Genomic DNA, 27,760 nt, shown 5'->3' on the forward strand with positions numbered 1-27,760 from the left:
GCTCTCTTCATCTGGCAATTTGAGCTGTGGGATTTGGGCGCAGCACCCAAGGCCTCCCTTCACTCTGGGGTGAGAAGGGGCAGCACAACCGTAAACCCTGGCATTTCTTGCTAGCTTTAAAGTCACCCTGTGGCCTGCGAAGGGTGTGGGTTTTTAATGACCTCGTGTGGATGTGCCCAGCACACGTGGATTCAACTCAACATGGGCAAGCCCACTGAGGGCCCCACATCAGGAAGCCTGCCCTGGAAGCAGGTTGGAAGGGGGTGTTGGCCAAGCCTGGGAGTGTGCCCAAGCTGGGGTCCCCCATCCCCAAGCCCAGCTGGTTCCAAACACACCACCTGTGACAGCTCCCCAGGCTGGAGGCTTGGCCAGAGGTTTGCAGGGTCTGAGCTGGGCTCACCCCCGCCCGCCATGGAGGGGGCCGCAGAGCCCCTGGGTGGTGAGGGTGCAGGCTGGGCGGGCCGCTGACCCCGGGAACATGAGTGACCCCCCTGGTCTGCATGCTGTGCCGCTGCGTGCCTTCTGCACTGTGAGGAGCCCCTCTGTGCGCCTCATTTGGGGCTGGTTTGCCTCCTCTTTCTCCCGTCCTCCTCGCACAGGTGCAGCCAACATGGGTCCGGGGCCTGCCCCTCGGCGGCAGGGTCTGGGGGCTCTGCCCAGGGTGGGGCATAAGATCAGGTGCCCCCTGCCTCGGTAGGTGGGCCTGGAAGCACCCCCACCCAGTCCCCACCCCCATCTGTCCACACTTCCCTCTTTGCTACTTCTCCCCTCGCCTGGCTGCCCAGTGGTGCTGAAGGGGACATGTCCATCTCTGGGCGGACACCATCTCCCCTGGTCACCTGACTGTTTTCAGTTTACCTCTGCATCTGAGGGACAGCCTGTGTGCAGCTTCACATCTAGTGTCTTCGTAGAACCACCTGGAAGCTTGGGGGGTGGGGAGTAAATGAGGTGTGCTTGTGTCTTGGTGTGGCCCACACAGTCCTTCCTCGGGACGCAGTGACCCTGCTGGGCTCCAGGCAGGACCCTGAGCGGCCAGGACATCTCCCCAAAGCTCTGCAGACCCCCACCCCAACACCAGGGATCCAACACCCGCAGCACTCATCTCACACACATCCACAGCCACTCCAGGAAGCCAGCCTGGCCTGGTCCAGGAGGTACTCTTTATCGGCAGGCTGTCAGCAGGAGGTGGGACCCAGAAGGCTTCCTGCAAGAGGGGGCAACCAAGCTGAGTGGTGGCTCTGCCTCCACAGGCCCCTACCAAGAGCTCCCCTGCTGTTTCCCCAGGTCCTCATTGCAAACCTCGGGGCAGTGGGAGGGGGTCCAGATAAGGAGACCTGTCACAGCTGAGCCCTTGACAGCTTCGAGTGCCCAGGGGCATGCCCAGGGTCATCCCCAGGCAGTGGTTGGGAGGCCAGAGGGGTAGGAGGCGGGCAAGGTTGCGTGGCCCCTGGTGGCAGTAGCACACGCCCGTGAGCACAGACCCGGGCGGGGAGACGGCCAGTACCGGCTGCCCAGAGCTGGGCCAGGGGAGCATCAGCCCTCCGGTGCGTTCAGAGCTGAGTCTGCTTCTAGCTGGAGCAGTAGCTACCAGAAACAGGAAGTGGCCAGCTGGTGCCTGACCACTTGACCTCCCCAGGATGGTAGGCTGCTCTCCTCCGCTTCCAGGCCCTTCCTGGGGGAGTGGCATCCCAACAACGCCAGGAGACAGAGAAGCCCCTGAGCAGGTCTTGGCTGTGGTCACCGTCCACTCAGGCAGGGCAGCCTTGCCCACACACCCCTCCCCCTCTGCATCTCCATCCACAGCCCTGCTGTTCACCCAGCTGCCCAGGCTACCACCGCCACCGCTACTGGGGAGACCTCCTGGGCTCCTCTGGGCCAAGTCAATAAGAAGTGCTGTTGGTCCCCTGCCTGCTGCTCCACTCACAGCTTTAGTCCTCCAGCAGCTGGGGCTCTGGGTAAAACTCGGGACTGCACCCAAGATAAAACCCCTGATTCTGACAGTGCCCCCAGAGGAACCCCAGGGGCCACCCCCCACCTCAGTGTCTCCACTCCAGACCGACTAGTCTCTGCTGGTCCTCAGTGAACCAGCCCCATGTCCTGCTGCCCCAGGGCCTTTGCACATGCTATTCCCACTGGCTGGTAAGCCCCTCCCCAACCTGTATGTACAGCCACTGCTCTTCTCCTCTGGGTCTCAGAGAGGCCTCCTAGACCTCCTCAGTGAAAGTGTTAGTCACTCAGTCATATCTGACTCTTTGTGACCCCATGAGTGTATCCCACCAGGCCCCTCTGTCCATGGAATTCTCCAGGTAGGAATACTGGAGTGGGTTGCCATTCCCTTCTCCAGGGAATCTTCCCAAACCAGGGATCAAACCCACGTCTCCTGCATTGCAGGCAGATTATATACCATCTGAGCCACCAGGGAAGCTCTTGACCCCTTCGGCCTGTCACATAACTCTGTCTGCTTCCTTCAGACCCACACAGAACCGATTAAAATAGTTTGTTATCTGCCTTCCCCCCTGCCCGCCGCCACCCCCAGGACTGTGAATTGTCTTTGGACAGAAACTGCACCTGTCTTACTCACCATGGTACCCCGGGTCTAGAAGACACCAAGTGTAGCAAGTTTGTTAATACTTGAAGCCATGCCCCTGCCCACAAAGATGGGTCTCTGTGTTGGAGGAATTCCTTTCCCAGCAGATGAAATGACACCTCTTGTTCTGGTCTCATCCCAGATTACCGTACCAGTCGGGGTGAGGGCCTTTGGCTAAGGCGGTGAGAGGATGGAGGGAAGGGAAAACGGGTTGGCATTTTTGGGGGGTAGTGGACAGTCACAGCTGCAACCCTGTTCCACTACCATGAGCCTCTCTCATTCTGGCCATGGCAGCTCCCAGAATCTCACAAGCCATGGCTCACCGTCCCATCCCTGCCTCCTGGGGAAGACAGGTGTGACCTCCTCCATCAGGTGGTTTAAAACCAACCCAGCTGACAGAGAGTTAAATCTGCCCCCCTAGCAACTGCGAGACACCGAGTTTAGGCAACACAGCCACAGACTCAGACAGCTGGTGAACGATGTACTCAGTCCAGATGGACGGAACGCCCAGGCGGTGGTGCCTACTGCAGGCCTGAAGAGCAGTGGCTTCTCAGCTTTGCTTCCCAGCCCTCTTCCCGCAGGGTAGAGGACCCCAGAGCAGGCGGGCGGCTGGCAGGGAGACTCAGGACCAGGCACTTGAGAACTGAGACCACTGTGGGGAGACAGGGGGGAGAAAAGCAGCCAGAGACAGCAGCGAAGCAGGACCTCAGCCTGTGGGATGCTGGAGGCCAGCCCGGTTGCTAGGAGATGGTGTTGTGTGTGGGAGGGATGACGCGGGTGGTGTGGGCAGGGCCAGAGCCAGACCCGGCAGGCAGTCCAGGAGAGACAAACATGAGAGGGTAGACCTGCCTGCAACCCCACCTGCTAAGTCACCAATAACACTGAATGAAAACCACGAAAACACATAGCAGCCACTGGTCTAGATAAGTCATGCTCAGGGGTACAGGAAGCATCTCTGGGCTCGGCTGGTCTGAACTTGTTTGGAGAGATGTTGGCTCCATCCTCTCCTTGGTCACCTGTTAGTTCAGCTCCCAGGGCTGAGAAGATGTTTCAGGTAAGCGGATCAAGGCTCTTTGGAGTGAACAGGCCAGAGGACTCATGGAGAAGGCAGCCCAGAGTAGGCAGCTGGGCATGGGGAGTGTCACCCTCTGTATATCTGCCCAAGCTCTGAAAAATAAAGATACTAGAGAACAGATATTTGCTGTTCATGGAACACCCATTTTCACAGCAGTAGGATTCACAGCAGCCAAATGGTGAGAAAAAGCCAAAAGCCAAGTGTCCATTACAGATGATGAATAAACAAGTATGGCCACTCACTTGGAATATTACTCAGCCTTAAAAAGGAAGGAGGTTCTGACACCTGCCACAACATGGATGAACCTTGGGGACGTGATGCCCAGTGAGATAACCCAGACACAGAAGGACACACACTGTCTTATTCCACTCACAGGAGGTCCTAGAGGAGTCAGATCTGTAGAGACAGGAAGGAGATGGCAGAGGCTGGGGGCTGGGGGCTGGGGACGGGAGGGGAAAGTCACTGTTTCTTGGGGGCAGAGTTTCAGATTGGGAAGATGAGAAAGTTCTGGAGATGATGGTAGGGAATCATATGAATGACTGCATCATATGATGGTGGGGATTGTGCAACCATATGAATACGCTTAATGCCACTGAGCTGTGCCTCTAAAGATGGTTACGATAGTATTTTGTCTATTTTATTTGTCTCTGGTACCACGTCTATTTTAACACAATAAAATTCTCTTCTCATGCACTGGCTTTTTCCAATTACAAAAATCTTGGAAATCTCAGAAAAAAATGGGAGAAGGGAAATAAAATCAACCATCATTAATACTGTTTCCTTCCAATCTTCTCATTTTTGACACTCTTGGTTACCGGTGCGCTGTTTATACTACTTTCTTTCCTCCTTTTCTTCACTTGACATTATAACAACTTTGACTTCTCAGCTGTGTTTTCAAGGTGCTTAGATATAGTTTTTCTAATTTAATTCTTCTGGAGACCTTTGGAGACAAATCTTTTTCATTACTATCAAGGTGCTGAAATATGGTCCAACTCTCACATCCATAAATGACTACAGGAAAAAACCATAGCTTTGACTACATGTGTGTGGATGGACCACATTTGATCCATTCACCAGTTGATGAATTTGGGTCACTTCCACTTTGTGGCTACTATGAAGAGATATAGTTTTTTGGTCTGTTTTTTCTCTTTAACTTATTATGTACTTGGGTAGAGCCCATTAACAATGTTGTGATAGTTTCAGGTGGAGAGTGAAGGGACTCAGCCATACATGTGGGACTCAGCCATATATGTACATGTATCCATTCCCACCACAACCCCCTCCCATTCAGGCTGCCACGTAACACTGAACAGAGTTCCATGTGCTATACAGCAGGCCCTTGTTGATTATCTGTTTTAAATATAGCAGTGTATACATGTCCATACCAAGCTCCCTAACTATCCCCTTCCTTTCGGCAACCATAAATTCCTCCTCTAAGTCTGTGAGTCTCTTTCTGCTTTATAAGTTCATTTCTATCATTTCTTTTTAGATTCCACATACAAGGGATGTTTATCCTTTGAAGAGATGTAGTTTTTAATAGCTGTGCAGCATTCCACTGCATGAACCTACCCTAATTTGCTTAATTGTTCTCTTACTGTTGGATGTTTAGGTTGCAGATTACAAATTACACCTCGGTAAACACCTTCCTCAATGTTTAAAGGAATGAACATTTTAAGGCATTTGAAACTTCCATGCGCAAGACCACGTTCCATCAGAGCTGTGTGAATTCCGCCCCCCACCCCACCCCCGCTTTAAACTAAAGAGACCGACTCCAGTCCCCAAGTCAGGACCACGCCCTCTCAGTCTCCAAGATACTTTCCTGCACATACGTTTAACAGTTAGGTCTCCCTCTGCCGTGTCCTGGATATTCAGCTGCTGTTCTATCAGCATCTCATTCACGCAACATGTGTTGATTGAACACCTTATCATGTGCCATGGGTCATTTCTCGTGGGACCTCTCTCTGTCCCTGACTGAGAATGCTGAGGTTGATTCAATGTTCACTCAGCAAATCAACTCAATGGACATGAGTTTGAGCAAAGTACAGGAGACAGTGAAGGATAGGGAAGCCTGGCATGCTGCAGGCCATGGGGTCACAGAGAGTCAGACACAACCTAGTAGCCGAACAACAACAATCTGCAAACATCGCCTTCCTTGGGAGAACCCAAAGCGGAGCCAGAGTCACTTCACTCAGAAAGGGTGACTCCGTGGCCCTTTAACATATTAGCCATGGGGTGTCAGGAGCTCACTTCACTTCCCAGAGCCTCTTATGAAACTGGATTAAAACTCATTAGCACCAACCTTGCAGGGCGGTGGAGAGAGCTCAGGAATAATATACATTGGGTTTCTGTTGCTTCATGCGTGCTTCTTGTTGCAGCGGCCTCTCTTGTCTCAGAGTGCGGGCTCTAGGGCACACTGGCTCAGTAGTTGCAGCTATGGGCCCTGGAACACAGGCTCAGCAGTGGTGGTGCACCAGGCTTAGTTGCAGCACGGTTTTAAAAAAATTTTTATTTATGTTTAATTGAAGGATAGTTGCTTTACAATGTTGGTTTCATTTCTGCCATACATTAACATGAATTAGCCATAGGTGTACATATGTCTCCTCCCTCTTGAACCTCCCTATTATAGGAGTGAAGTTAGAAAGAGAAAAACAAATATTGTATATTAACACATACATATGAAATCTAGAAAGATGGTACTGTTGAACCTATTTTCAGAGCAGCAAAAATGTCCCTGATGCTGGGAAAGATCAAGGGCAGAAGGAGAAGAGGGTATCAGAGGATGAGATGGCTGAATGGCATCACCGATGCAATGAACATGAACTCGGGCAAACTCCGGGAGATGGTGAGGGACAGGGAGGCCTGGCGTGCTCCAGTCCACGGGGTGGCAAAGAGTCAGACATGACTGAGCAACTGAAGAACAGCAACAATGGAGACACAGACATAAAGTGCATTTTTTAAAAATGCTTGCTGCCCAGAAGTGTTTAGTCCCAGGGATATGGGCACAGTGGAGGGTAGGGGTGAGGGCAAACACTGGTGATTAAGATGGAAGTCACACATGGAACATGCATGTGAGTGAGAAAAACCCCACAGGTGCTGCTGATGTTCGGGCACTCCCCAGTAGTGGCCAGTCCCCCCATAATCACCCCAGAGTGAAGCCACTCCCACAGTGAGGAGCTTCCTGTCAGCTCTGCAGCCCTCTCCTCTTGAGTGTAACCATCAAAGAAGCCGGAAAAAACCGGGAGGAGGGCTTTGCAGGTGGCTCAGTGGTAAAGAACCCGTCTGCCAATGCAGGAGATATAAGAGGCGCGGGTTTGATCCCTGGGTGAAGAAGATCACCTGGAGGAAGCAAGGGCAGCCCACTCCAGTATTCTTGCCTGGAGAATCGCCATGAGCAGGGGAGCCTGGCAAGCTACACCGCATAGGGGTGCAAAGAGTTGGACATGACTGAAGCAACTGAGCATGCGTGAGCACACAACTTGGAGGAAAGAAGTAGAACAAAAGAAAGCAGTCTAGAAAAAAAAACCCAAACTTATGTATATACACTATCCTCAGAGAACAAGTAGAAAGTACACGAGCCAGGAAACAAGCTTAAATTTGCCCTTTGAAGAGGAATGTTCAAAGAACCAGAAAAAAAACCCTTGGAAATAAAAAACCTGATGATCGAAATTCAAATGGCAACAGAAGGGTTGGACGAGAAAAAAAACAGAAGACAAAAAGAAAAACTAATGTAGACAAGAAAATTAGATCAATTCAGGAAGCCCAATATGTGACTAAGAAGAGTTCCACAGAGACAGAACAGGGACATCAAGAGTGGAAAAAGTCACCAGTGATGTCATCCAAAAAGTTTGCCAGCAATGGAAAACATGACTGAGCCACCAAATGTACAGCATCACAGGTGAAAATAGGTCCACAGCAAACCCACACTGTGAAAGGGCAGGATGTGGAGAGTAAAGAGAAGACAGAGGGGCTTCCCTGGTGGTCCAGTGGCCAAGACTCTGCACTCCCAATGCAGGAGGCCCGGGTTTGATCCCTGGTCCGGGAACTAGATTCCACATGTCACAGTGAAGAGTCTATGTGCTGCAACTAAAACCTGATGCAGCCACGTAAATAAGATTTTGGGTGGGGAGGGCAGAGACATCACTTTGCCAACAAAGGTCTGTATCGTCAAGGCTATGGTTTTTCCAGTAGTCATGTATGGATGTGAGGGTTGAACCATAAAAAAGGCTGAGGGCCAAAGAACTGATATTTTTGAACCGTGATGCAGAGAAGACTCTCGAGTCCCCTGGACAGCAAGGAGATCAAACCAGTCAATCCTAAAGGAAATCAACCCTGAGTATTCATTGGAAGGACTGATGCTGAAGCTGAAGTTCCAATCCTTTGGCCACATGATGTGAAGAGCCAACTCATTGGAAAAGACCCTGATGCTGAGAAAGATTGAGGGCAGGAGGAGAAGGGGCGATAGAGGACGAGATGCTTGGATGGCATCACCAACTCAGTGGACGTGAGTCTGAGCAAACTCCAGAAATTGGTGAAGGACAGGGAAGGCTGGCGTGCTGTAGTCCATGGGGTCACAAAGAGTCAGACACAACTGAGCGACTGAACAACAAAAACGAAAGGAGACAGAGAAGATTCTACAAGCTTCCAAAGAGAAACGAGGAGGGGAAAGAAAAGTGACAAGCAGAAAATGAGGAAGCAGAACAGTTCAGATTATTTAGCTGTCCAAGACTGGAAGCTGGAAGGCCTGAGGCAAGGGACTGTGTACCCAGGGCACTCTGCTACCCAAAGCACTTGTCCTCAGTCACACCACCAATCACACAGGAGAGTGAAGGAAAACACCTTCTCTGGGAATGCCCGGGGAGTATGAATTCCTAAAACAAAGGCACAAACCAATAAACAGGAGACTTGGACCCAAGAAACTGGAGCTACATCTCAGGAATCCTGGGTGCTAAAGAAAGAGGGGTCAGAAGCACAACCAGGCAACAGCTGCTCCTGTTTGGGGTAGTTAGTTCCACTCGAGGAGCTCGGGGAGAGAGAGAGTCATAGACAGACAAAACAAAGGCAATCACTAACTCCAGGAAGAGCAAAGAGCAAGTCTTAGAAAATAAAAGTGTTCCTTAGTGGACACTGTTGCACTGTGAACAAAAGTTTCATATAATATAAGCACTGAATATTCATTTAAACAAAAGTCATGATACCTTTGTTTGAGATCTTTGGAGAAAGGAATATATCTCATAGAGTTAAGTCTGTTCCTGAAATCAATGGACAACAAACATTCCAATGATAAATCCAGAGATGTGTAAACCACTGAGGAGTGAGACACACGGTGCTTTGTTTAAAACAGTTTTTCTTAAGCTTTGTACAGTCTTCAGCACAGAGCCAAAGGTTCTACAAATATTGCTACTATTAATTTTGACAAGAAGAAAACACACATACCCTCGAGGGGCCCATTGCTGAGTCGAGGAGCTTTATGTGGTTTGGAAAGCACTTGAGAACTTCCTGTGTGCCATGAACAGCAACATATTTCATTTTTTTCTTTTAAATATTTATTTACTTGGCTGCACTGGAGTATTACTTTACTGGCATATGGGGTCTAGTTCCCCGACCAGGGATGGAACCTGGGCCCCCTGCATTGTGAGCCCCAAGTCTTAGCCACTGGACCACCAGGAAAGTCTCCACATTCAATTTAATTGATGAGGAGTGCACTTATAGGATCAAATAAATTAGAAAATGTGCCTACATTATAAGAAAATAAAGACAGAGAGAGACCACAGGTCAGCAAACCACAGCCCACTTACCCACCATCTAGCATGCATCATCTGATTTTGTGCATCCCGGGAGCTAAAAATGGTTCTTTACATTTTTAAATGGCTGGGGAGAAAGCCATATTGCATGACACGTGAATAGTACATGAAGCTGAAATTTCAGCGTACATAAGTAACATTTCATTGGAAGGCAGCCATACCTGTTCTCTTTCCCTTGTGTTGTCTCTCTCTACAGCAGTTTCTGTGCCACCACGGCAGAACTGAGTAGTTGAGACTTGCGGCTCTTGGGGTTTCCCTGGTGGTCCAGTGGCTAAGACTCAGGGCTCCCAATGCAGGGGGCCCAGGTTTGAACCCTGGTCAGGGAACTAGATCCCACAGGCTGCAACTAAGACCCAGTGCAACCAAAAAAATATACATAGTAAAAAAGAAGAAAAGACACGTGGCCCTTGATGGAGAGTTTGCTGCCTCCTGCGTTAGAGCACGAGGGTGTGGGACAGGGTGGGGAGGATCAAGGTGGGATCCTGGAGCAGGGGCAAGTCTCCGGGCACCTTGTGGGTCACCGGCTCTTCCTCTAAGTTTACCCTCTCCCATGATCCTGTGTCCTTTTGTGCTGGGAGAGCCTCCCCCATGCCAAGCTCCAGAGATAAATGATTGCCCAGGCCACACCCAGCCTCTGCCCTTGCTCATGGAGCCTACGCTCCATCAAGGAGAGCAAGGCAGATCCCAGGTAACTGACAAGAGCGAGTGAGACAGGGTAACAGGCAGTAATCAGGCTTGGCTGGTGGGCGGCCCCTCTGGGTGGTCGGGAAGGGTCTCGGAGGCATTGTTGGAAGTGCTAAGAAGGATCCTGCCTTGCGAAGAGCTTGGGGGAGCTAGGAGGAGAAAGTGGCATGTGCAAAGGCCCTGGGGCTGGACAGTGCCGGCTCATCTGGGAACAGGAGGGAAGCGAGCAGAGGTGAGAGCGGCCCCACCAAGCCGTAGCCAGGAGCTGGGTTTTATGAGCACAGCTGGCACCCAGGGAGGTTTTTGGTTTGTTTGGTTGCATTGGGTCTTAGCTGTGACACGTGGGATCTTCACTGCATCGTGCAGATATCTTTGTTGCGGTGCATGGACTCTCTAGTTGTGACGAGCAAGCTCAGTAGTTGCAGTACAAGGGAGGGGTTAGTTGTTCCATGGCATGTGGGCTCTTAGTTCCCCAACCAGGGATCAAACCTGCATCTCCTCCACTGCAAGGCAGGTTCTTAACCACTGGACACCAGGGACATCCCCAGGGGAGATGTTAAGCCAGGAAGTGATATGGGCCCAGGCTACACATATTGAACCCATAAGCATGGCTGGGAAATGAGGCACCTGGCTCCACTTCTGGTACCAGGAAGACAGGACACGGGACTGGGGAAGAGCAGGGAGCCTCTCCCATTACAGGCAGATCCACCTAAAGCTCACCCTGGCACCCAGAGTACACTGCCTGAGAGGCCCTTCCTTGGACCAGGCAGGAATAGCCCAGTGGCCCGCACTCCAGTTGCAAAGCATTTTTCCTCGAAAGAAGAGAGTGTTCCCGTGCTGAATCCCCATGTCCCCTGGCAGGGAGAGAAAGCTAAATTTAAAGGTGTGCTAACTGGGGCAGTTTGAGCCAGTGTGTGCTCCAGCTGCGGATCAGCTGGGGACTCAGCAACTCAGCTGTCCCCACAGCTGGCAGCAGCTGGCCCTCCACATCCAGGGAGCTCTTATAGGTTCATTCTATTTGGGGGATCTACCATGTGCCCCACACCTTGCTGGGCAGTCAGTGTGTGGGTCCTGGAGCTGGATTGGCCTGGGTTCAAAGCTCCTATGTCCAAGGATGGGCTTCCCAGGTGGCTGAGTGGGTAAAGAATCCACCTGCAATGCAGAATACATAGGAGATGGGGGTGGAGCATGGCAACCCACTCCAGTAGTCTTGCCTAGAGAATCCCATGGACAGGGGAGCCTAGCAGGCTACAGTCCATGGGGTCGCAAAGAGTGTGACATGACTGAGTCTGACCCCTCTGAGCCTCACCTTTCTTGTCTGCAAAATGGGTCCGATAAGAGCACTCACCTTACAAGTAACAGGCACTGCTCACTAGCTCGTCTCTCCCAGTATTCACTGGCATTAAAAGTACATTTTGGGACTTCCCTGGTGGTCTAGTCATTAAGAATCTGCCTACCAATGCAGGGGACACTGGTCCGATCCCTGATCTGGGAAGTTCCCACATGGTGTGGAGCAACTAAGCCCGTGAGCCACAACTACTGAAGCCTGGGCACCCTAGAGCCTGTGCTCCGCAACAAGAGAAGGCACCTCAGTGAGAAGGCCTCGCACTACAACAAAGAGTAGCCCCACTGGCTGCAACCAGAGAAAGCCCACACGCAGCATCAAAGACCCAGCACAGCCAAAAATAATTAAATATTTTTGTAAGTGTGTTCTGAGCACCTCCTCTGAATCAAGTACTGAGGCCACAGCAGTGAAGGATATCAGCTAACAGCTCTGCCCTCAGGGGGCTGATGTTCTAGAGAAGACGCAGCCAGTAAACGAGACGCAGTAGGGTCTGTGTTCCTTCTGCCCGCGGTGGTTCTACAGGGCTTCAGGGGAAGGGGGTGTGAAGTGTCAGCGGGCTGAAATTTTCTGTGGGGTTCTGGAAGGTGGGGTACACCTGTGGAAGTGTCCCAGGCAGGAGGCCCAGGAATGCAAAGGCCCAGAGGTGGGAGCAAGCCTGGGAGCTTTGAGGAAGAGGAGACCAGTGCCTCACCTTGGTGGAGCTGATCGCAGTCCCAACTGGTGTGTAACAGGAAGTGCCTGTCAAATGACACACAGTGGTCATTATTATTGTTTTTGTTCAGTTGCTCAGTCATGTCTGACTCTTTGCAACCCCATGGACTGCCTCACGCCAGGCTTCCCTGTCCTTCACCGTCTCCTGGAGTGCTTTCAAAGTCATGTCCATTCAATCTGTGATATCCAACCATCCCATCCTCTGTCTCCCCTTCTCCTGCCCTCAATCTTTCCCAGCATCAGGGTCTTTTCCAATGAGTCGGCTCTTATTAGGTGGCCAAAGTATTGGAGCTCCAGCATCAGTCCTTCCAATGAATATTCAGGATTGATTTCCTTTAGGATTGACTGGTTTGCTCTCCTTGCTGTCCAACGGCCTCTCAAGAGTCTTCTCCAGCACCACAATTTGAAAGCATCAACTTTTCAGCGCTCAGCCTTCTTTATGGTCCAACTCTCACATCTGTACATGACTACTGGAACAACCATAGTTTTGACTAGACAGACGCTTGTCAGCAAAGTGATGTCTCTGCTTTTTAATACAGGTCTAGGTTTGTCATAGTTTTTCTTCCAAGGAGCAAGCGTCTTTTAATTTTATGGCTGCAGTCACCATCTGCAGTGATTTTGGAGCCCAAGAAAATAGAGTCTATCACTGTTTCCATTGTTTCCCCATCTATTTGCCATGAAGTGATGGGACCAGATGCCATTATCTTAGTTTTTTAATGTTGTGTGTTAAGCCAGCTTCTTCACTCTCCTCCTTCACCCTCATCAAGAGCTCTTTAGTTCCTCTCCACTTTCTGCCATTAGAGTGGTATAATCTGCATGTCTGAGGTTGTTGATGGGAGGGGTAGCCAAACTACATCAGTGAAAATAGAGAGAAGAGAAAGGTGGAGAACAGTGAGATCTGGACGAGGAAAAGAAAAGCCTTCGGAGGGGGACAGGGTGGGTCCATCAGGGCTTCTCTGTGGCGAGCAAGCAAAGTCAGCACCACCTGACCCGGTGGGTGGAAGGTATATTTAGCAGCTCATGGAAGGGAACACCCAAGAGTTCCTTCTTCTCTAGCTGGGTTTAAGGCAACTCAACCTGACTCACCAGTTCCACATCATAGAATCCATTCATCTCAACACCCAACTTCTGGTCCCATTTTCCATATTTGTTGTTGTTCAGTCGCTCATGCCTGACTCTTTGCAAACCCATGGACTGCAGCACGTCCGGCTTCCCTGTTCTTCACCATCTCCCAAAGTTTGCTCAAACCATTGAGTCAGTCTGAAGCCTCCAAAAAGCAAAGACCAGCTTCCAACCTGAGGCAGAGCATAAACTCCAGGCGTGGCTGGATCCAAGCATTTTAATTCTTCCTGAGGAAGTCAGTCCCTTTCTCTGCTTCCCCTGGGCTGGTTCCTTCTCAGGCAGGCTGATGGGTTCAGTCACCATGGTCAGGTCCATGCCCATCACACAGCGAGAAGAGAGGGCTAGTGCTTAGTGCTTCCAGGGCATGGAAGTGGGTTGGGGTCTTGCTCTGAGACAAGTGGGGACATCTAAGAGGGCATTGTAAAGATGGAGAGAACTGGGGGTGCCAGCCAGACAAGGGCAAGGACATTCCAGGCAGAGGACAGCAGGGACAGACGCTTGCAAACTCCTGCGGTTCAGGGCTGCCAGACTGCTGGGAACTTGGAGGGAGAAGGTGAGACCTGGGAGGTCAGCTGGAGGTTGAACACAAGAGCCCTGAACACCAGATTGAGTGCTTTAGGCTCTGCCCTCAGGCAATGGGGAGTTCCAGAGGGGTATGGAGCAAAGGAGGGCCACAGTCACATGTCCATCCGTTGTCTGTGCAGTAGAAGGTGGAGGACTACAAGGAGGAAACCTGGAGCGGCCAAAGGGGCAGTGAGGGGGCTTCTGTGTCACCAGCCTGCACCACACGGCTTGCCTGGGTGGGGGAGGGAGGCCAGAGAATTTCTGGAATCAAGTCGACAAGACTGGAACCTGGAGGGTGAGGAGCCCGCGACTGGGGATGTCTGGGGTGTGATCCGTGATGTGGCTACCCACTGGCTTCAGGCAGGTAGAATGCAGGAGGCAGGAAACACTGGTATGGCCACCCTGCGGACTGGAAGAACATCTCTGTGATTCAAACTGTTCAATTCTTGAATGCCTCCAGGGACAGGGAGCTCACCCCTTATGTAGCTCTGACCCACATAAACCATGGACTCAAATCTGTCCCCCTAGAGTCAGGCACTGTCCTGTGCCCCATGCCCATGCCATGGGGGCCTCCCCTTCCCAGCCCAGCCCTTGTTGATAAGGGCACTTGATGCTGTTTGCTCAAGACTCTCCTCCAGTCTCAGCAACTCTGGTTTCTCTGGTAGGGCCATCTCACAGAGCGTGGGACAAGGACCCTGTCCAGGGGAGGGTGGAGATGTTTCTCAGACACAAAGTGTCACAGTTTTGCAGAGGGAGATAGCAGACCCATTCAACCTCCTCCCATCTCTCTTGTGGCATCAAGGAGAAAGGCTCGGTGGGGTGCCAGGGCACCAGGGAAGTCGTAAGCACAGGCCGTGCTGAGGAGAGCAGGCAGCCCTCCCTCGTGCGGCTGGGCCTGCCACAGTGGCTGGTGCGACTCCAACAGTGCTGCTGGTTTTCCGCTGTGGCCACTTTGACGCTGCGCTGCTATTTTGGGCAAGTGATGATGGTTTGCCATATATGGTTGGCCCCCAATGACCCTGCTGAACGCTAGCTGCAGGGTCCCCAGCCCCTTGGTCCAGAGCAGTGCCCGTGGCTGGGAAGTTGGGGCGGGGCGGGGAGGCACATGGGACAATCCCACAGCCAGATCCACGGAGCCCAGATGAGCCCAGAGAGCCGGATGAGCAGGAAACCTCCCGGTAAACACTGCCAGTATTAGTACATTACACCACCACAGAGAAGGACGCCCCCTCTCTTGCTCCCCTCCTGCCTGCTTCCTTCACTGGGAATAACCTTTTGCAGGTTCAAGGGGCCCCTGCTGGACTGTTCCCCTTGGACGCGCTGCTTCCTGTACGACCTGTATGGGATCACACAGTGTGTTTTCTATCACATTCTGGTAAGTGGTGGTTGTTTCTGACAACTAGAGACTTTAGCATTTTCTTATACACAGTTTTCTAGTTTTTGGTGCATAATATTGCACGATATTGAATATCTTTAATTCTTGTCTTGTGCTTAGCTGCTCGTCGTATCCGACTCTTTGCCACCCCATGAACTGTAGCCCATCAGGCTCCTCTGTCCGTGGGATTTTTCAAGCAAGAATACTGGAGGGGGTTGCTATTTCTTCCTCCAGGGAATCTTCCTGACCCAGGTATTGAACCCACTTCTCCTGTGTCTCCCGCTTTGCAGGCAGATTATTTATCCTCTGAGCCACTGGGGAAGCCCCTGATTCTTCTCATTGGTCTCTATTCCCAGAAATCACACGACATCTTGGTGCACAGACACTTAGACTTTGGGGGTACCAGAAAATTAAATTCTGGGTATCTTGGTTCATCACCCTCCCAAGGTCAGCTTCATCCTTGTCCTCACAGACTCATCCACTCATCCATTAGAAAGTATTTGAAGTGAGCTCACAGAGGAAAGGCAAGGGCTGGGCCCCCAGGCCTTCAGATGCTCACGGAACTCCTGAGCTGGAAGCTGGTGCTGCCTGACCCTACAGAGGAGAAAACCGAGGCTCGAGCTGGGTTGGCCTTGGGGAGGCCCAGTGTTGCTCTGCCAGGAGGCCTCCAGTTCCAGGTGATGTTTTCCCCTTTAGTCTCAATTCTCCCTTAATTTCAAGGATGATGATAATATTCATGGTGGTTGACATTTTGAGGGCTTTCTTTGTGGCAGGCACCAACAGCTCTTTCCTAGGGCCAGGTACTGAAATGAGACTCTTGTTATAGTTGGCTACGGGCGTTGGAGTCAGAAGGGTCCACTGAGTTGTCTGGACTCTGAGACTTACTTACCTGCCCGGACGGGAAGCTCTCTCCTTCCCCTCCCTGTGCCAGCGCTGTCCTCTCTCCGGGAGGCGTGGATTCCCGGAACGCGCGGGTTGCGCGCCCCGCGGCGCCAGGCCGGGAAGTGGCGTGGATCTCGACAGCGCCGCGCGGGAGGCGCCGGGGGCCCCGGAGGTGGGGCGGGGAGGGGCCGCCGGTGGCGGCGGCGCGCGGAGCAGACCGCAGTGCGGCCGGCGCTAGGACCCGCGGGGGCCGCTCAAGCTGCCGCGCCTCCCGCTCCCCCCACCCCGATTCCAGCCCTTCCCCCCCAAAATGAGGAAACGCAGCAACTTGCTCCAAGTTGTGCAGCCGGGGCCGCCTCGGGGTGCGCAGCCGGCGCGCGGGGGCCCTCCTGGGGGCGGACACGGAGTGCGGCCCAGGGGCGACCCCTGAACAGGTGAGGGCGCCGGAGGGGATAGTGGGGAAAGACCGTAGGACAGTGGGGGGGGGGCCCCAAGGGCCAGCGGGTAGGGGGATGCTGGGCGAGCGCGGGAGGGGCCAGTGTGCGAGCGCGAGCGCGCGCGTCCGGGGCGTGCGGCCGGTACGCGGCTGGGGCGGGTATGGTTGGATGCGCCCAGGAGTCGGGTGGGGTGGTATTTTTGTGGGTGCGGGTATGCGCGTCTGCAGCCCCTGGGTGTGTGTATCCGCGCGTCCACGTGGAGGGATGTGCGCGCGTGTCTCTGCGCTGCGTGTGCGCGGCCCTGCGTGTAGCCCTGCGTGCCCGGGTGGCCCAGCGAGTGGCGCCCAGGTGTTCAAGTGTGGGTTGGGGGGGGGCGGCACACACGTTTCCGAATGTCTGTGCGTGTGTTCACACGTGAGACGTGTGTGCACAACTGTCTCTAGGAGAAACTGCTTTTGCTTGCAATACCCGCGTGCCTGTGTCCACCTGTGTCCAAGCCCTGTGTGTTTCTGTGTGTTCTCGTGTGTACATGGATCAGTATGCGTGTGAGTACACAGAGGGCTGGGGATTTCTAGGGTGGAGACTCACTCCTCCCCACCTGTCCCACTGCTCTCGCCACCTGGTGGGATCCGTGGGGAAAGCAGAGGACAGAAATGCCCCCACCCCAACAACTGTGCGGGACTTTGTTTCTGTCCTCTGTCCTCGGTTGGGGAGTAGGGGGGAGCGGTGTGGGGGGGAGTCAGATCAGAGACCCAGCCGGCAGCCAGAGGAGCCCAGCAGGGCGGCACTGCCGGGGCCTCACCCCCGCCAGGGTCAGAGATTCTTGGGAATGACCTTGAATCATCCTCTGTTTCCTCATGTACCCCTGCCTACTTTACCAGAAAAGAGGAAGAACCAGGCTCCGTTTAGTGGCTCCAAGCGCCCCACGTTTAGTGGCTCCAAGCACCCCAGTGTGTGCTGCTGGGGCCTGAGCCAGCTCCTGGCCACTCACTCTGAACCTGCCCTGTGCCTCTGTTTCCCTTTGGGGATGACGGTGCAGCCAAGCTCCATGCTAAGGAACTCTCCCAGAGAAAGACCACCTCCTCTAAGTGGCTTGGGGAGCCAGCCCTTGGGCCCCCCCACAACCCCTGGGGGTTGGGGGGAGCCCGCCCGACTGTCGCCTCCACCTGGTCCAGGCTGGAAGCTGTAGTCATGGCCCCTGGGCCCCCAGCCTGGCTTGAATCTTGAGCTCTCCAGCTGGTCTCTGCCCCTCCCCAGGGAAGCCCTCGCTTCCTCCACGCCTGGCACCCCTCACCCATCTCAGCCAGGATGCCGACGGTGAGTACTCCCAACTGGGTGCCTGGGCCTAGGCCCCTCCTCTCCTCCGTCCACAAGGCCTCAGCTCCACGGGGCTGGAGGGTGGGGGTGGGGGGCCATCTGACCCGTGTCCCCTTAGGCAGTGTCCGCAGGTCTTTTTCGGTCACTTGGTGTTTTTTCCCACTCTTTCCTCCCATCTTCTGCCCCGGGGGGTCCATCTGTTTGTGACTCCGTTTCCTCTACTGGGTGCTCTGCGCACCCCCCACCCCCATCTCCTTTCTCCTGTGGTCTGTTCTGGGTCTCTGCCTCAATATAGTTTCTCTCTCTTTTGGGCCCCACCCCCCACCTCCACCATCTCTCTCATGACCCCTTTCCCACTCTCGCCACTACCCCCCAGAGGCGCTGGGCCCCTGGCACCCAGTGCATCACCAAGTGTGAGCACACGCGCCCCAAACCCGGGGAGCTGGCCTTCTGCAAGGGCGACGTGGTCACCATCCTTGAGGCCTGCGAAGTGAGTAGGGGGGAATGTGCTTGGAGAGAGGGGGGTGCTCCTCCGGGAAACATCTCCTCCCACTGACCCCTGGCTCCCTCCCGGCAGAACAAGAGCTGGTACCGTGCCAAGCACCACGCCAGCGGGCAGGAGGGGCTGCTGGCGGCTGGGGCGCTGCGGGAGCGCGAGGCCCTCTCGGCGGACCCCAAGCTCAGCCTCATGCCGTAAGTCGTGGGGAAGCGCCCCCGGGACGCGGGTGGGGTCAGCAGGGCCCGGCCAGTCCCGCCCAGCCCCGCCCAGCCCACCCTTCCACCGGCTGCAGGTGGTTCCACGGGAAGATCTCGGGCCAGGAGGCGGTGCAGCAGCTGCAGCCTCCCGAGGACGGGCTGTTCTTGGTGCGGGAGTCCGCGCGGCATCCGGGTGACTACGTGCTGTGCGTGAGCTTCGGCAGCGACGTCATCCACTACCGCGTGCTGCACCGCGACGGCCGCCTGACCATCGACGAGGAGGCCTGCTTCTGCAACCTCATGGCTATGGTGGAGGTGCGGCCGCCCAGGCCTCCGGTGTAGAGATGTTGGTGGCCAGGCTTCAGCCTGTCCCAGCAGCTGGGGAGACATGGGACCCCCCCAGAGGCTCATGCTCCCCAGTGTGGACAAGGAGGCGCTGGTCCCTGGACCACCGACCACAGTCCCCGCCCCCCCGACCCGTCTCCAGGGATACCCAGGAACCTCCAGTTTGACACCAGTCCCAAGACACACACCCCCATCCTCCTGTTTCCATGGAAACCAGCCTAGAAAGTTCTGTGGGAACCCACCCCCTCTCTTCCTCTTCAGCGCCCGCCCACCCCTCTGGAGAACCCCCTGGGAAGGGGATGGGAGGCAGGGGCTCACCGGATGTGGGGGGGGGGTCACACTCACGGCTGCCTCTGCCCTGCCCCAACCCCTGCAGTATTATAGCAAGGACCAGGGGGCCATCTGCACGAAGCTCATGAGACCGAAGAGAAAGCAAGGCACCAAGTCGGCGGAGGAGGAGCTGGCCAAGGGTAGGGGGCCCCCCGCCCTTCCTGCCTGGGTTGGCCTGGCCTGGGGAGGCAGGGCACACGGCCAAGGCTGCCTCACCTGAGTAGGTCACAGTGCCAGGCTCTGCAGGCGGAAGACCTGGGTGCCCTTGGGCTGGGTGGGGCATGCCTGCACACACCCATCAACACACTAGCCATCTATTTCCCACACCAGCTGCTCCCCTTGTTTCATTATCCTTCACCTGAGTCAGAAACCCTGGGCAGATCCTTGATGCCACCCTGCCCCCAGCCCCCCGCCCTCCCACAACCCCTCCATGGCCAAGTTCTATTAACACTAGTTTAAATCTGGCCCCTCCCTGTCTGAGTGCCCCGACCCTGGCCCAGCCTTGGACCTTCCCATCAGACCACCTCCTTCCTGAGCGGGGAGTCCCCCTTCCTCCCAAACCCTGTGGCCTCGGAGGCAACTTTCTACTTGAAAATCCACCCACATCACTCCAATGTCTAAAGGAGGGAGGCCAGGCAGCTCCACTGCCTTCTAGAGCCTTCCCTTGTGGCTGAGCTATCTTTCCTGCTTCAGCTACGAGGCCCTTCTTTTCCACATGCCCCTGGGGTTGTGTGACTCTGCGCTTACCCTCATGCCCCCGGACTGTTGTGCATTCTGTTCCCCTCACCTGAAATGCTTTTGCCGCCCTCGAGTAGTGAGATCTCCCACATTTAGAGCAAGCGCACCCTGCCCTGGCCACCCCTCTTTGAACCTGGTGATCGTGGCTGTCTTCTTGGAAATGTCTTGGGGGTGACACCCAGGTGGAGGCTGGTGTCACTGTGCCTGGTCATATCCAAGGGCTGGTGATTTTAAGAGGGGATTTGTTGGGGAAGAGGAGGAGAACTGCAGAGCCTGTCAGAGGACAATGCAGGGGGTGGGAGAACACAGGTGTGCTTGGCAGAAAGGTCAGGGAGGCTAGGACAAAGATGATGCCTTAAAATATTTATTTGTATTTGACTGCGCTGGGTCTTACTTACCACCTATAGTGTGTTATTCACTCAGTCGTGTCCGACTCTTTGCAACCACATGGACGGGCATTCTCCAGGCAAGAATACTGGAGTGGGTTGCCATTCCCTTCTCCAGGGGATCTTCTCAACCCAGGGATCGAACCTGGGTCTCCCGCATTGCGGGCAGATTCTTTACCATCTGAGCTACAGGGAAGCTCTTCACTTACCACCTTTCCTGATGGTAAAGAATGGACAGAGGAACCTGGAGGGCTACCATCCATGGGATCGCAGAGAGTCGGATACAACTGAGTGATTCACACCCCTTGGGCCCTTGCACACGTCTGTTTTATTAATTGTATTTTGGCTATGCAGCCTTTCAGGTCTTACTTCTGGCACATGGGATCTAGTTCCCTGCCCAGGGATTGAACCCGAGCCCCCTGCATTAGGAGCATGGAACCTTAGCCACTGGACCACTGGGGAAGTCCCCAGATGATGACTTAGAGTGCTGGAATATTCTAAGAATGTTCCAGAACCTTAACCAGAAGTTCTGGAAACTTTCCCAGTATCTGTTGTATATTTCGGTCTGTGTATCCCTGGTGGAGAGAGGAGGGAAAGCACCGTAAAGGAAGATTCTGCAGGGTCCTTGGAAGGACACAGTCTCCAGGTAGAAGAGAAAAGGGCCCTGACTGGTGGGCCCTGTTGCTTTCACCACCACTCCCAGCCCCTATAACTGGTGCCAGGAGTGTGGTGCCTCAGACGTGGCCGTAGCCACTGCTGTGGGAGACCAGACAGGGCCTGGCCTCCTGTCAGGTGGAGCCACCGGCCACCCTCTCACTGGGTCTCCCCTCTACAGCGGGCTGGTTACTGAACCTGCAGCATTTGACGTTGGGAGCGCAGATCGGAGAGGGAGAGTTTGGAGGTGAGCAGGGGACCTAGTAGGGGCTGGGGGAAGGGGGGGCTCCCGGAGGTGAATTGACACCCACGTTTGATACCTACTTTCCATGCGACTGAGGCCACATGGGCCCCTCTACGGAAGGAGGCTCATGACAGCCAGGATGAGGAGAGAGGTGGTGAGGGCAGGTACCCAGTGGGCGTGAGTGAGTCCTTCACACCCCCTGGACCCTTGCACACTTCTGTTTTATTATTATTTGTATTTTGGCTGTGCAGCCTGTAGGATCTTAGCTTCCCGACCAGGGATTGAACCTGCATTGGTAGTGCAGAGTCTTAACCACTGGACCACCAAGGAAGTCCCAAATGTTTAAAATTTATGTGTTGTTGTTATTATCATTTGGCCATTCTGCACAGCTTGTGGGATCTTAGTTCCCCATTCAGGGGTTGGACCCTTGCCCTCAGCAGTGAAATCTCAGAGTCCTAGCCACTGGACCACCAGGGAAGTCCCAGGACCCTCTGTGTCGAGGCCACAGCCTGAGGTTATTATTCTGGGAGGTCCCAGGGCTTGCATCAGGACCTTCTCTGGAAAGGGCTGGCGTGCGCTTGTTTTCTGTCACGTCTGCTCAGCTCTGCCCTTGATACAGGAAAGCAGCCACAGGCCACAGGGAGACAAACAGCCAAGGCCACATGCCAATAAAACTGTATTTATGGACACTGAAATTGAATTTTGTATCATTTTCATGTCATGGAATAGTCTTCTTCTTTTGACTTTTTTTTTTTTCCCAACCATTTAAAAATGTAAAAACCCATTCTGAGCTTGCAGGCCTTGCAAAAACCCTTGAGGGGACTAGATTGGGTTCAAGGGCTGCAGTTTGCAGACCCCTGGCTTAGGTGATTATCTTTGCTCTGGGGTCTGGAGCCTGTTGGCTTCCCAGGTGGCTCAGTGGTAAAGAACCCACCTGCCAATGTAAGAGACATGGGTTCGATCCCTGCATCTGGAAGATCCCTTGGAGGAGGAAATGGCAACCCACTCCAGTATTCTTGCCTGGAGACTCCCATGGACAGAGGAGCATGGTGAGCTACAGTCCATGGGGTCGCACAGAGTCAGACACGACTGAGCAGCTGAACAACTGGAGCCTACTGGGAGGGGTTTCCAGGCCTGGGGACCCGCCACGGCACTGGCCTCTTCCACGGTTCATGCGAGTGGGAATGTGCATGTCTGTCTTGTCTCTGTGGGGTCCTGAGCCCCTTCCCACCCCTGCCTGCCCCTCAGCTGTCCTGCAGGGTGAGTACCTGGGGCAGAAGGTGGCCGTGAAGAATATCAAATGTGACGTAACAGCCCAGGCCTTCCTGGATGAGACAGCGGTCATGACGTGAGTCCTGGGTGTGGCAGGGGAGGGCGCCCTAGGGCCAGGGTCCCACCCCGCCTTCACCCCATACCCACCTGCCCCCAGGAAGGTGCAGCATAAGAACCTGGTGCGTCTACTGGGTGTGATCCTACATCAGGGCCTCTACATCGTCATGGAGCACGTGAGCAAGGTGGGGCAGGACCCAAGGGTGGGGGTGGGGGGTGGGAGCAGGGGTGGGGTGGGAGTGGGGCAGGACCTGAGGGTGGGGGTTAGGAGTAGGGCAGCACCGAGGGTCAGGTAGGGTGCTGGTGGGGTGGCTGAGCAGCCCCCAGCACTCCTAGACCCTGCCCGCGTCCCCCGCAGGGTAACTTGGTGAATTTTCTACGGACGCGGGGCCGGGCGCTTGTGAACACCCCGCAGCTCCTGCAGTTTTCCCTGTGAGTGGGGCTCCATGGGGTGGCAGGGAAGTCGAGGCACGGAGCAGGGAGGAGCCTGGCCTCGGGAGTCTGGCCCGGGCGTCCCAGCCCCTCGCCCGGCGCCCCCTCCCCCAGGCACGTGGCCGAGGGCATGGAATACCTGGAGAGCAAGAAGCTGGTGCACCGTGATCTGGCTGCTCGCAACATCCTCGTCTCGGAGGACCTGGTGGCCAAGGTCAGCGACTTCGGCTTGGCCAAAGCCGAGCGGAAGGGGCTGGACTCCAGCCGGCTGCCCGTCAAGTGGACAGCACCCGAGGCTCTCAAGCATGGGGTGAGTCCCCCTTACCCCCAGGGCCCTGGGAACCCTAGTTCCACTATGAGCCCCTGGGCGTGTCTCTGGCCTCTGAACTTCCAAAGGAATGGCTCCACCTCCCCTGTAAGCCCTTGGCCGCTAATTGTTCCTTTTAGCCCTTCTCTAAGCCTTTGTCTCCTTGTTTCTGCAACAGTCTTAGGCTCAGAGAGGGAGAGCAAGAAACACCTTGTTTTGGCACTGAATCTGGGTTGAGGGGTTGGAGGATTCAGGGGCAGGAGTCTATTGGGAGGAGACTACAGAGTGAAGGTCAACCCAGGGGGACTTTCTGGAGGAAGCAGGGGCTGGAGCAGAAGCCCTGAAGAGGTCCCTCTCATCCTGATCTCGGGCCCCACAGAAGTTCTCCAGCAAGTCGGATGTCTGGAGCTTTGGGGTGCTGCTATGGGAAGTCTTCTCATACGGCCGGGCTCCATACCCCAAGATGGTGAGCAGGGTCCGGGGGCCGAGCGGGGAGGTGCTGGGTCCCCTGCCGGTCTAGGGGGTCGTGATCCTGACCCCCAGCCCACACTGGAGTGGCCTCTGCCCGCAGTCGCTGAAGGAGGTGTCAGAGGCCGTGGAGAAGGGATACCGCATGGAGCCCCCCGAAGGCTGCCCTGGGTCCATCCATGCCCTCATGGGCAGCTGCTGGGAGGCTGAACCCACTCGCCGGCCGCCCTTCCGCAAACTGGCTGAGAAGCTGGCCCGGGAGCTACGCAGCGCGGGTGCTTCAGCCCCCAATGGGGGGCAGGACACGGACGGTCCCGCCCTGCCCCGCAGCCAGGAGCCCTGACCCTGCCCGCGGGCCTTCGGGCCCCAGAGGACTGAGAGAGTGGGGGGCTCAGGGTGGGGATGCGGACCAGGCCTGAAGAGGGGCAGGGCCGGTGAGCTGCCTGCCCGGCTCGCACCACAGGGGCAGGCCCAGGGCGGGCGCTCCAGGAAGCCCATGGGCACCTTGACCCCAGGAAGCGAACAATTAGCGCCTGGATAAAGACTGGTTCCAAGAACTGGGTGTCTGAGTGTCTCTCTGCTGCCCCTTGTGTCCGCCCTGGGGCCCATCACTCAGGGGACCACCTGGCTGGGAGCTTGCTGCCCCTGAGGGCACATGTTTTCTTGGGTATGTCAGCCAGGGGACCCTCCAGGCCAGGGTCACAGCCACCCGAGGACCCACTTGCCATCACCTGCAGGCCCCCCATCTCCTGCTGTAGCCCTCGGGGTCCCGGGTACAGAGGACCATGGGAGGGTTCCAGGGGCCGTGGAGGTCTGAGCCCCCTGTCCTGGCACCGTCTCCTCCCTCTGCCTTTCCCCTGAGGGCAGATGGAAGCCCGGAGCGGGGAGGGGGCTGCGAGGGCAGCAGCGTCCCCTCCTGGGGCGCTCCAGGGTGGTTATGTCCTCCACCTGTCACCCCCCCAACAGCCTCACCCAGTGACTCCGGGGAACACTTGCTGGGAAAAGCCAGACGCACAACCTGTCCCAGGGCCCTGTCCATTCTCCAGCGGGGGCTCCCTGCTTGCACCCCCAGGTTCGAATCCTGACTCCACCACTCTGTGGCCCGGGCTCACCGTGACCCAGCACCTCAAACTGAGGGCGTGTCTGGGATGGGGGTGTTGGTGCTAAACCCGGGGTGTCCCAGGGAAACTGCGGCGGGGGGGTGGTCTCCCTCCCTGCCCTACCCCTGCAGCCTCCTCTGTGATCAGGCGTCTTCCAGGGGAGCCATGAGGACCCCGAGGGCTGAGTGCACACAGCTGGTGCTCAGCTGTTACCGTGACTGTCAACCACCCCCTCTCCGATGAAACTCCCAGATGCTTCAAGGTTGCCTGGGAGGAGTGTCTGGCCTGTGGGTTGTGGCCCCCACCCCAGGAACCCCTGAGCTAGTGCAGGAACCCCAGGCCACGGCATGGCCCCCCACCTCCACTGGCCCACCCCTGCCCGAGTTGAGCTGTTCATATGTCTCAAGGTCACACTGGCCTCCTGCAGTTACCCCCCTCCCGGAACCCCACCCACCCTCTGGCCTCAGTTTCCCCACCAGCACCTGAAGGGGGTTAGTGATTCTTCCTGGGGGAGAAATGCAGGGTGGGAGTCCAGAGAGGCTGAGAGTGGCCTGTCCACCTCCCCTACCGACCCAATCCAGCTGGAGGCCGCCTGTCACCGTGGCCCCACGCCACCCTGCCCACCCCTAATCCAGCCCTCTAAGCTGACACAGCGTCTGGGCCTGCAGCTGCTGGCTAAGTCGCCAAAGCACCCCCCCTCGCCCCTGCGCCTAACACCAAGATCCCTCCTGTACCTCTTAACCCACTGGGGCCAATTAGCTAATTGGGGGCTGAGAACAGAGCAGCTCATTAGCGTTTTAAAGTGATGAAGCAATTAGGGGGATTACCTCCCCCCACCCCCACTCCCCGTCTCCTGAGGCCTGGCTCCCCCTGCCGCAATGCCCCAGCCCATCTCAAAGATGGGGCCACTGAGGCCTGGAGGGGCCTCACTCACCACCCCTCCAGCCTGGACTCAGAGCTCCTGGAACCTCCCTGTCCGGCTGACTGCTTGGGTGCTAAGCCCCCTGCCCACCCAGACCCCCTCCTCCTCTGAGGTCATTCGCCCCTGCCAGCACTCCAGGGCCTGCGCCTCGGTGCTGTGAGTGTCCGACTGGGCACACATGCCCGTGAGCACCCGCCTCCCTATCTCTGCGTGCGTCTCCCCCTACAAAGCCAACATTCTGGAGGACTTGGCTCTGCTTCCTCTTGCGCTCACTCTCTGGTCCATCCACAGGCCTGGGTCTCCAGCCTCACTCCACTGAGACAACCCACCTCCCTCCATCCCTCCCGTCCTCCTCCTGGGCCTCATTTTGCCCCCTGTCACACCCAGGGGCCCTCCTGTTTTCAGGGCACCCCCTGCCAAAGCACCCCCAAGCTCCTTGGATTGGGCAGGGGGTTGAACATCCAGTCTCAGGGTATCACCAAGCTTCTACTTGGCTCTCAGGCCACCGCTGGAGGGACAGTCCCATCACCCACTTGTCCCCAGACAGGGGCTGGGTTCACGAGTCTTCTTCCCTCCTCAGACTTTCTCTCCCCAGAACTTTAAAAAATATTTTTATGTATTTGGCTGCACCAGGCCTTAGTTGAGACATATAGGATCTGGTTCCCTGACCAGGGATCCAACCCAGGCTCCCTGCACGGGGAGTGCAGAGTCTTAGCCACTGGACACCAGGGAAGGCCCCTGTCCCCCGAGAATTGCTCTCCTGTCCCCCTCCCCCCAGATCTAGCCCTGACCAGGCCTCTAGCCTCCTCCTGGCCTCCCATCTTGCCCACAATACTCATCCAAAATGCCACCTGTGCCCCTCTCACGCTCCACAACCTTCCATGGCTCCTCAGTACCCCTTTCACACCCAGTTGTGTCCAGAATTTACACCCTTGCACTCCATCTCCTATTCTGCTTACCTTCCTTAAAAGAACCACCTTTCCTCCCCTGCTTGAGTTTTCCCTCCAGTTTTCTGACTACCTGACATGCTGTATTTTACTTACATAGTTACGGATTATCAGTCTCCCCCACCAGGATGCCAGCTCCAAGAAGTGTGTCTGTGTTTTTTTGTTCCCTGCTGTGAACAGTACCTAGTATACAGTAAGCGCAAATGTTTATTGTGCTTAAATGTTTATTGAGTGACTGAAAAGTGAGCTTCTATTCATACCTCAAAACACAGCTAAAATGCCCCATACTCCTTTGCCCTGGACAGTGCCCAGGGGAACCAACTGGAATTACCTTCACCTCTGGGGATCTCAGCTTCCCCAACTCCCCTTGACATCTGTGAATATGAGAGGTTCTTTTTCTCACTCCAGATGATACCAAAAGGGGTTAACAGTGGCTAATTTAGTGAGTGCTCACTAAGCACTCACTGTTGGCCAATCACTGTGTATCTCTCCATCAGTGTACTCTTTCATCAGCTCATTGAGTCCCTGTGAGAGTCCCGCGGAGTAGGAAGTCCTGTTGCTGGGGAAACTGAGGCCCAGGAAGGGGAGGCTCTTGTTTATGTTCTAGAGCAAGGTGTGTCCTGCTGCCTGACACTCCCTCTGTGGCTCAGAGCCACCAGCGCCTGGGCGGGCGGGCCCTCAATTAATCACCTCGCTAATCCTCCTCCCCGCCCGACCCAAGCCCCTCGGGTCTGGCGAGGCCAGGCCAGCAGCAGACAGCGCTGGGCCCACGGGGGCTGTTGGAGGGGCTGCCGGGAGCAGTGAGCACTGGGCAGGTGGGCACGGGTGGGCCTGGGTGGGAGGTAGGAGCACAGCCAGGCCCCCAGGGCAGAGAGCTGAGGGGTGAGGAAGCGTTCCTTAGGGCAGTGTCCCAGATCCTGCCTTCCTGGGGGCCACAGAGTCAAAGGGAGAGCCAGGGAGCC

At 55.5% G+C, this 27,760-nt stretch overlaps 1 protein-coding gene across 1 annotated transcript; it reads left to right on the forward strand.

The window, feature by feature from the left end:
- The first annotated feature begins 411 nt into the window (after window positions 1-411).
- On the forward strand, window positions 412-24,172 carry MATK (megakaryocyte-associated tyrosine kinase). The gene is made up of 15 exons (XM_068981013.1): window positions 412-439; window positions 600-693; window positions 15,171-15,264; window positions 17,841-17,900; window positions 18,277-18,390; window positions 18,478-18,593; window positions 18,692-18,911; window positions 19,318-19,411; window positions 21,231-21,296; window positions 22,542-22,641; window positions 22,723-22,807; window positions 22,981-23,054; window positions 23,169-23,364; window positions 23,741-23,827; window positions 23,933-24,172. The coding sequence occupies exons 1-15, from the start codon at window positions 412-414 to the stop codon at window positions 24,170-24,172; spliced, it is 1,668 nt and encodes a 555-aa protein (XP_068837114.1).
- The last annotated feature ends 3,588 nt before the right edge of the window (window positions 24,173-27,760 follow it).

The sequence above is a fragment of the Capricornis sumatraensis genome, chromosome 9, assembly GCF_032405125.1.
Source record: "Capricornis sumatraensis isolate serow.1 chromosome 9, serow.2, whole genome shotgun sequence".
In the NCBI taxonomy this organism is placed as follows: domain Eukaryota; kingdom Metazoa; phylum Chordata; class Mammalia; order Artiodactyla; family Bovidae; genus Capricornis; species Capricornis sumatraensis.

What these genes read in the sequence shown, in the direction of transcription:
- MATK (XM_068981013.1), top strand. Translation starts at nt 412, where the DNA reads ATGGAGGGGGCCGCAGAGCCCCTGGGTG. An exon ending in CCATCCTTGAGGCCTGCGAA is followed by an intron (nt 18,391 to 18,477) that starts GTGAGTAGGGGG and finishes CCCTCCCGGCAG; the next exon opens with AACAAGAGCTGGTACCGTGC. An exon ending in ACCTCATGGCTATGGTGGAG is followed by an intron (nt 18,912 to 19,317) that starts GTGCGGCCGCCC and finishes CAACCCCTGCAG; the next exon opens with TATTATAGCAAGGACCAGGG.